Source organism: Vipera berus, assembly GCF_964194415.1.
Source record: "Vipera berus genome assembly, chromosome: 1".
Lineage (NCBI taxonomy): Eukaryota > Metazoa > Chordata > Lepidosauria > Squamata > Viperidae > Vipera > Vipera berus.
Genome location: NC_138202.1, coordinates 208,517,674 through 208,527,301, shown reverse-complemented (window position 1 = coordinate 208,527,301; position 9,628 = coordinate 208,517,674). Strand labels below are relative to the sequence as shown.

At 40.7% G+C, this 9,628-nt stretch overlaps 1 protein-coding gene across 1 annotated transcript; it reads right to left on the bottom strand.

Moving 5' to 3' along the window:
- Positions 1 to 2,615: 2,615 nt before the first annotated feature.
- SF3B6 (splicing factor 3b subunit 6) lies at positions 2,616 to 9,603 on the bottom strand. Its single transcript, XM_081318123.1, has 4 exons — positions 9,392 to 9,603; positions 5,210 to 5,328; positions 4,265 to 4,403; positions 2,616 to 2,720 (listed from the first exon to the last, which is right to left on the bottom strand). The coding sequence occupies exons 1-4, from the start codon at positions 9,419 to 9,421 to the stop codon at positions 2,631 to 2,633; spliced, it is 378 nt and encodes a 125-aa protein (XP_081174249.1). The 5' UTR covers positions 9,422 to 9,603; the 3' UTR covers positions 2,616 to 2,630.
- Positions 9,604 to 9,628: the final 25 nt, after the last annotated feature.

The following is a 9,628-nucleotide window of genomic DNA, read 5'->3' as shown; positions in this document are numbered from 1 at the left end:
TGCTTCCTGAGTCTTCCCCATAACTGGTTCTTCCTTCTTGAACAGTAGTTGGAATGTATTCATTATAGTAAGATGGTTTGCTTTGGCTTGGTATGAATGTGAAGGAGAGAGGTGTCTGCAAAATTGTGTAATGTATAAGTCTGATGAGTGATTCCTCAGGGTGCTTTCTAGCACAGGTAATGTATTTTAACTAGTAGAAATGGGAGAATGGAAGGGTCAATCACAATTGTGAACATAAAAGATTAACTATACTCAAGACAAGTCATTGCTTAATCCTGATACGTGGAAAATCTAATTCATTACCACCCAGTTTGAGTATTCAAACCTATCCACTCCCTAAGTATGAGGAGAAACTTTTCCTAGAATTTATATCCTCTACTACATCAAGGGTCCCCAACCCCAAGTCTCTGGACCAGTACTGGTCCACAGCATGCCCCAGCAACTGGTCTGCACAAAGAAGCAAAACCACATCTGTGAGATGCAGACAGCACACAAAACCACGCCCCCTCCAGTCCACGGAAAAGCCTCTCTCCACGGAACCGGTCCCTGGTGCCCAAAAGGTTGGGGACCTCTGCTCTACATACGCTGTCAAAATTATACCTAAGCTGAGAAACTGGACACTACTCTTTTTAAGAGAAATATTAAAATTTACACATTTTAACTCAATAGACCTTTATATTATGTCAGTGAATTGTATTTTTTCGGTTTACATTAAAAGATGACAAAGATACACTACTTTCTAGGCACAATTATGTTTTTTTAAAGTGTTGCTACAAAACCAAGTGAGAATTGTACTCTTCCACATCTTTTAGATAAGCTATTTGTACAGTGATACTAAGCTGCAACGATCTTGAGTAACCTTATACAGTTAAACCTCCAGACACTTGCTTTCCACTTCATTCTAATTATTTCACCTCATGCAGAAAATGAGACCAGAAATAGGATCCTTAAAAGCAGAGAAATGAAATATCTGCCTTCAGAAAAAAGTCAAGTCTCTGGTCTGGTTTCACAAGTTGTAAGAATTCTGGATCCAGCCTATCTAGTATCAATGCATGGTAAATGGAGCAAGATGTATGTTGTTTTATTGTAGACAAGAACCCAATTAAGGCACAATCACTAGATATTTATGAATCCCCAAGCTTCTCAGTGATACCAAAATGCCGGAATGGGACAACTCCCTGTGGCCAACTTGCCCTGACCAATTTGCCACAGGACAATTCATCATGGGATAATTCAAGAGAGGGACAAGTAGAATTGCAGCTCACCCCAGCCTTGAGGACTTCTAACTTGAGAAGGTTCAAACCAAAAGTAAGACAAGGCCTGCGGCAATTCACCTATCCCTCTCTTGAGTTACCCTGTGTTGAATTGTCCTGTGGTGAGTTGGCCAAATGAGTTGTCCTAGAGCTCCAAAATGCTACTGTGTTGTTTATTTAGCCTAAGAAAAATATTTTTTCTAATACCAGATGGCCACCATCTGGGAATTAATGGTACCAGGTTTTTTCCTCAAGGCAATGGAAGTAAACCCTACACTTTGGACCTTAACAAATCTTGAGTGAAAACACAGCACACAGCTACAAAAGCCTTTTTGAAGTATAAGTAAAATGAGCCTGGGCATTTATGCAAAGAGCACTACTTTAAGAACAAAAAAAAATCAAAATCAAAACTGCACAACACTTGAGTGTGTAGAAATCATAACACCTGAAACAAATTTAGAATCATTTTGTCAGAAAATCACATAACTGTTCTCTTAAAATATGCTCACTTTATTAAAAAAACGTTATTTCTAAATAATAGATATTATACAAGTGTAACCAAATCTTTAACCTCTACTGTATCCGATTGCAAAAGTGTTATCCCTCACTAGCAAAACTGAACATTTCTATACACTTTAAGCAAAGAAAATGTCTGCACAACTCCAAACTCCTTTTGTTTTTTTTAAAGCAGGTCATGTGATCAAGAAGGGTTTATTTTTCAAATGCTGTCAGATTTTTGGTCCGCTCATTGCAACCAAAGAGACACAGAAGTGGATCTCTACAGGTCAGCAATGGAACTCTCAAACAGACAACAATTCTGAACCTCTTGGAACATGACAACCATAAACAGATTATTGTGTAATAGTACATACAAGATAAACATCAAGAATTTTTCACTTCCTCACTTCTCTTCCTACAGCCCTGAAAAAGTTTACAATGTTTAAAGTACATCAGACAGCTTTTTTCAACACATTATGCAAAGAAGACAAATTACAGGCTATGCTTAGGAAGTCAAGTACCAAAATATATTTTAAAATATGCATGCTTCTCCTTTACAAATTAAATATGAGACTGAACCCTCAGAATATTTTACACATTCCACTGACTGTAATGGCTAAAAAAGGGTTATATTAATATAATCTCTCAATTGTGGAAAAATGTTACCCCAATGCCTCAGTTAATTTCAGGGCCAGTCATTATACAGTAGTGAATAATTCTTCTAAAGGTGAGAATAATCAAGATGGTTATGTAATCAAATGAGGAACTAAAATTACCAATGCTTCTATAAACCAGGCGTCCATATTTGGGGGTGAAATTTGGCCCAGAAACACTGATGTTTTTAAATAATCCATAACAACCAGCTCCTTAGGAAAAGTTTTATTTTGGTGGGTCTGTGTTTATTCCATATTTCTCCTTCAGAAGCTTTAGCTGTTCTTCTTTCTTCTTAGTATCCATTTTTTGGAATGCCTATCACAGGACAAAGATAAACATTAAAATCAACATATTATTAATGCAAAAAACATTTAAGCCAATTTCACTTTGGGAATTTAATAGATAATCTTGAGCAATTCAGGTTACTTATCATCAAAATGGTTTGTGATTTAACTACAAAATTCATACATCTTGAAAACGAGCCAAATTGAGGGTAAGATATGATGCATTCTACAATAACATGCTGACCTTAAGTTATCTTGCTCAAGCTGCCTCTCCCCCATTATGCCACTGCTGTTTTACAAGAGAGAGAGGCCTCATGAGTCCTCCTGTATTTCTATTTGTAGGTTTGTGAAGTGCTTGTGATATATGAGAGACCACCCGTGCACTACAAAAAACTAAGCTACATGTGAGAGTAAACCAGCTAGTAGGTGTTTTCTTTAAGGCTTTTAATTTTTATAAACATATCTGGAGGGCTACATCCAAAACTGCAGGCAGACTAAACATGACTCTTAAGCTTTGGAGAACATTAAATAACAAGGAAAATCTACACTAAGAGTTAGTTTTACTCCTCTACACAAACAATCTTTGTTCTTTTAAGAATAACTTGTACATTATTCTTGTCTCCAGATCTCTTTTAATATAATACAACCACATAGAGTTCCTATATATATTTTTACCTTGGAGATACATCACTAGTTAATTATGTCAGGAGTAAGCAGTATTAAAACCCTAGACTGGGAAACTGAAATGGTATGGGTCAACTATTAGTCATAAATAATAGAAAGGATACTGAAAAGCAAGAGCTATTCTGTATTCTTAGTTACTGAAAAAGTAAATCCTGTATGCAAAGGATTTTGCTGTAGCCTAATAACTATAGCAAATGAATGATCTAGTTGGAGGAGAAAGTATTTGTTCCTTCTCTCTACTCGTATAAAACTAAGATGAGTTTTTAGAGTAGAAACTCTAATCCTCTACCTGACATAGAAATCTCCAATTATCTGCTTCCCCACTTGGCAAATAAGCAACTTTTATGGTCACGTTTTTACAAAAATATCCTTAACATTCACCAAAATAAGATTTATTGAGACTTTTATACCATGCTACAAGCACTCTGCAGATTTTAGCAATGATGTATCAAAGCTGAAAGAAATATTACACTGAGAAGGCTACACGTATCAGCCTTCATTCCCAATGCTACTTCCAAGGGGGAAATCTCATATCCAGGATTTACAATCCATAATTAAAAATAATCAAAATACAGTAAGTCAAGAAAACAAAAACACATATATTGTACAGTATGTGGACCTTTATACAGGAGGTTGATTTTTCATTTTTTTAAGAGATTGGGGTTTTTTTGGAAAACTGTATGGAGCTATTTTTCTTTATATATTGGAGAATATACAAAAATGTACAAAACACCATCTCACTTCTCTAATCAGATCCTTCAATTTGCTACAGCTAAAACCTCCCTGGTTTGAATGTCTGAAAAGAAATTAAGTGTCCCCATAATATTCTCATCAAAAGGGGGGAAAAGACAGCAGAATTAAAGAATTGACATGCTTTAGGAATATACTTGCCCTGTTTGCATTGTAGTACAAAACAACAAGGTATCTGTTGCACACGTTGAATCCTGACAGATGATCACAAGCATTTTTGGCATCAAAGATATCTTCATAGACTACATAGGCGGTCCCCCTCGTCTCAGGAGTATTTCCTCTGCAGGATAACATATTTAAATTAAATGTCAGCAAACCAGTATTCAAAAATCATATTTGTCACAGTAAAAATTTTCCTGACACTTCAGCTATTTCTTAAAATCAGTTCACAGCACTAGTTCCAACTTTATATGAACTTACATGTGTAATTAGGCAGGCACTTGGCTTCATATAGCATCCTATCTGCAATCCTCAGATTCTGCCCCCCCCCAGTTTCAAATTAACAGAACTGACATTTTCAGAACTGTTTTAGTGACCTAGAGATATTAAGGGTTGAAATAGATACCTTAATGTTCTAGCATCCTTCTGACCTACTAAACCATTCCCTTAACACAAAAAAAATTCCTAGATTGAGGCAGTATACAAATGGAATAAAATTGAAATTATCCACTCTGGTGGGATCAGTTTTATTAGCCATGTCTATGCGGCCCTAGAGAGGACACAAGCTAAAATTTAATCCTAAAACTGAGCAATTTGCTCATCTCTGACTTAAATTCATTATGCATTCAACTGCGTTACGCAATAAGTCACAGAGACATAATTTCCACCATATTTTGTCACACTGGCTGTAATGTAATCTGTTTTGGTTTAGGGTGATTGAGATTTGCTACAGAGCTGGGGAAAGTGTTTAACATATCAAAAGAGATCTAAGTAGGTAAGCGAAGTGTGGAGGTTTCTTGCACTATGACACTATTATAGAAACCATTTTATTAAACTGCAATAATGGTTTACCAACTAAAAACTGTTTTGTATAACTGCATCAAGTCTAATTCAAAGTTCAGTTTATCAAATACACAACAGACTTACACTCTGATTTGTCGAATAGGTCCATATTTTCCAAAAATGTCATACATTTCTTCAGCTGTGATTTTATACGGTAAATTTCTGATATACAAAATTCGGTTGACTTCAGGTGGTAGACGGATCTAGATACAACAAACATAACTTTTAGGAACATAAACATACATATAAACATTTGCTTGTTTTCACTATATTACTTTCAGAGTTCCCAGAATCCGTCTATTAGAAGAAAGAAACAGGCAACTTTGATAAGCTATTACTGATTTAATAGCTTTGCTGTTCTACCCCTTCCTGTTTAATATACGCACAAAACATTTGATGAGATCTTCTGCAGGCTTGGGGTTCAGTATTAGAAATAGGTGGTGATGCCCAATTATAGCAATCAACCTCAAACATGAGATGATATAACACAGATACTAAAAAGGAGAAGAGAAGATGTCAAATAGTGATACTATTAAGGTCCTCTACTGGTTCCTGGAGACTGTGTGCAGGGCACAAACTGGGAGTCCTCTCAACTGCTGTTTGAAGAATTGCATGCCCAAGTTACTTCATAGCAAAACTACTACAATGCTGTATATCTGAGGCTGCCCTTCAAAAGCTTCAACTGGTCCAGGATGCAATGATGCCGGCAGTGATAAATAAGCAAGCCTCAGTGGAACCCTGTGACACCTCTGTTTTATGAACTGTACTGTTTACCACTGATATCAGGTGCTATTTATCATCTACAATACCCTGCAGGGCACAGGGCCAGATTATTTGAGGGACTGCCTATCTCCCACAGTTTTTGCCCAGCTAATACAAGCCAGCTGAGTTGACACACTCTGGATCCCTTCAATTAAACAGTGTATCTATTGGTATCCAGGAAGTGTGCTGTTCTATTGTGGTGCCTTCTCTTCACCCCCACCCCATCCCATGAAAGTCTTATGACTGTTCTTGAGAGACTTTGGGATATGATGGATAGAGCCCTTTACTGGATATGTTTACATCTATGATTGTTTTTATAGAGCAATCAGATCCTGCTTTGTTTTGTACTGTTTTTTTACTGATGATTACATTATTGTGAGCTGTCAAAAGTCAGAGTTGGGCAGCATCTAAACCAGGGGTAGGCAACCTCGGCTCTTTTATGACTCATGGACTTCAACTCCCAGAATTCCTGAGTCAGCTGGGAGTTGAAGTCCATGAGTCATAAAAGAGCCGAGGTTGCCTACCCCTGATGTACCCCTGATCTAAACTGAATTAAATAAACTGTTGGAATAACTGGGGGGAGGGCATCCTACTTTGTGATAGAAAATAGAGTGATGGTGTGGCAATGGAACTGCTCCAAGAGAGGTATTTTGCCTCGATACACATACATAATGCATTCCAATACAAGTTAATTCTTTATGTTTTCTTAGAATCAATAACTGATTCTTAAGTGTCGTTAAGTGAACTACAACCGTGGCTGCCAACGTATTACGCTAAGCTCAGTGTGCTTATAACTCAAGTATTAAATTTACCTGATTCCAGTTGATGGCAAGCTGTACAACCTAAGCTGAGGGGAGCCACAAGTTTCTCTATTCCCACCCTGCCCGCAAGGCATGCCTCATTTTAACTTTCTATTCACTATGTCAGTGGTTGCTACCTAATTAATAATAATAAACCTTTATTGTCAAAGTACAACATGTGTACATTGAGATTAGCTGAGCCTCCCCCCCGTGCTCTCTCCCCCCAACACACAGTGACAACAAACCCTCCATCCCACCACACTATGTGAACCAACTACACCACACACCGGCCTCCCAAGTCAATTCTGCATAAGATTATGTCCCATTTAAAAGCCTAACAGCCCACGGATAAAAGCTATTTTTCAGCCTGTTGGTACAGCTGGCTATATTCCTATATCTCCTACCGGATGGTAGGAGAGTAAAGAGATACCGTCGAGGGTGTGAGTCATCCCTGAGAATCTTCCTCACTCTTCCAAGGCAACGAGCCCTGGCAATGTCATCCGGTGGTGTCAGGGGACAGCCCACAATGTCTTGTGCTGTGCTCACTACCCTCTGTAATACTTTCCTGTCTGCGGCTGTCAGACCAGCATACCAAACCACAATACCATACGAGAGGACGCTCTCTATAGTAGACTGGTAAAAGAGGGTCATTAGCTGTTGTTCTACCCTGTTCTTCCGCAAGACCCTAAGAAAGTGAAGCCTCTGTTGGGCCTTTCTAGCCACCTGAGTTGTGTTAACTTTCCAGGTCAGATCTTCACAGAGGTAGACTCCCAGAAATTTAAAGGAGGAAACTCTCTCTACACAGTTCTCTCCGATGTAAAGTGGGGCAGGTTCCTCCTTTTTTCTCCGGAAGTCTAACACCATCTCTCTCGTCTTGCCGATGTTTAGGTGCAAGTTGTTGTTACTACACCATATGGATAGTTTTTGTACCTCCGCCCTATATGCTGTCTCATCCCCACCTGTAATAAGACCCACCACAGTTGTATCATCTGCGAACTTGATTATCGCAGTGGATGGGTCAGATGATACACAATCATAAGTGTATAAAGAGTACAGGTAGGGGCTAAGCACACAGCCCTGTGGCGTGCCGGTGCAAAGCTTCAGGGGGGCGGACAAAGCAGACCCGACCCTCACTGTTTGTAACCGCTCCCTAAGAAAGTCTTGAATCCAATCGCAGATGGCGGGAGAGAATTTCAAGTCAGTCAGCTTCTCGATGAGAATGCTCGGCAAAACGGTGTTGAAAGCCGAGCTGTAGTCAACAAAAAGCATCCTGACATAACTTCCAGGCTTCTCGAGATGACTTGCTACAGAGTGTAAAGCAGTAGCTATGGCATCGTCTGTCGACCTATTTCCCCTGTAGGCAAATTGATGTTTATCAAAGTCCAGTGGGAGGCATGTCCTAAGATGTTAGAGAACCAATCTTTCGAAGCATTTCATGACTACAGACGTTAATGCAATAGGTCTGTAGTCATTCAGGCACTCAACTGCAGTTTTCTTGGGGACTGGGACAATGGTAGCTGCTTTCAAGCACGATGGTACACATGCCGTTTGCAAGGAGATGTTAAAAATCCTTGTCAGGACCCCTGCTAATTGGTCGGCACAATTCCTAACCACTATCCCCAGCACCCCATCTGGGCCTGCGGCTTTGCTGGGATTCACAGCCTTCAATACAGCTCTCACTTGGTGTTCACACAGGGTGAGTGGCTAAGAGTCAGGCGGCCGGCCAGCAAAGGCTACGGGGTCTGGTCTTTTAACCTCGTAGCGGGCAAAGAAGATATTCAGCTCCTCAGCCAACGAGGCATCGGTGTTTGCCATGCTCCCCCGTGCTGCCCTTATAGTTGGTTAAGTGCTGCAGTCCCTGCCATACTTGCCTGGGATCGTTGTTCGCTAAATGGTTCTCCACCTTTTGTTTGTATTGTTGTTTTGCCATCCTAATGCCTCTTCTGAGATTTGCCCTGGCCTCTCTGTATCTGTCCCTGTCCCCCGCCTTAAAGGCAGAATCCCGGGCTCTCAGGAGTGTTCGTATCTCTGCAGTCATCCAGGGTTTACAGTTCCCGTAAACTCTAATGCACTTATCCGTTGTTACACTATCAGTGCATGTTCTAATACAGGGGTCTTCAAACTTGGCCCTTTCATGACTTGTGGACTTCAACTCCCAGAATTCCTCAGCCAGCATGCCTGGCTGAGGAATTCTGGGAGTTGAAGTCCACAAGTCATAAAAGGGCCAAGTTCGAAGACCCGTTCTAATATAAGAGAGTACGAGTACGGCATCTGTATATGAATTTAATTCAGCAACCCTGGGGGACCAGACTTCACTTCTCATATTCCCCTATTTAATACTGGCCATAATGGCAGGAGTTATGGGAGCCAATGCCCAATATAGGCCGCAGGGCAAATATTACGGTCAGGGAGTCCAATCACCAGGCCATTCAGCCCACATCCCCTTCAACAGGCTTCTCTGAAAGGGAAGCTCTCGAGGCCAGGACTACAATTCCCATCACATATAAGGCAGTTGTGGATGACGGGTATTTTAGCCCAGATGGGCGGGTACGAAATCAGGAAAGCTGACGGCTTCCCGATCGCTTCCGCGCTTTTTCTCGTTTTCCCAAACGACAAAAGGCAAACAAATTTGCGCTTTAAAGGAAAGGAGGGGGGAGGGAGGCGGCGCCGGCGCCGTTCAAAATGGCCACCCTGCCCGACTCACGTTCGCGCGTTTCGCCGCTTGCATCGCCATGGCAACGGTACTCGGATACTTCGGCTTCACCCGCAGGAAAAAAAAAAAGGAAACCTCCGTAGACGCCGAAACCACCGAGCGCAGAGAAAAGACGCCGAAGCCGCTGCACTGCGCGTCCTACGCTTCACCCGGAAGAAGAACAGACTTCCGTCCGTCGTACTTTCTTCCTCCGCCCACCTCAAATGGCTACACAGGCGTCCGCACTAG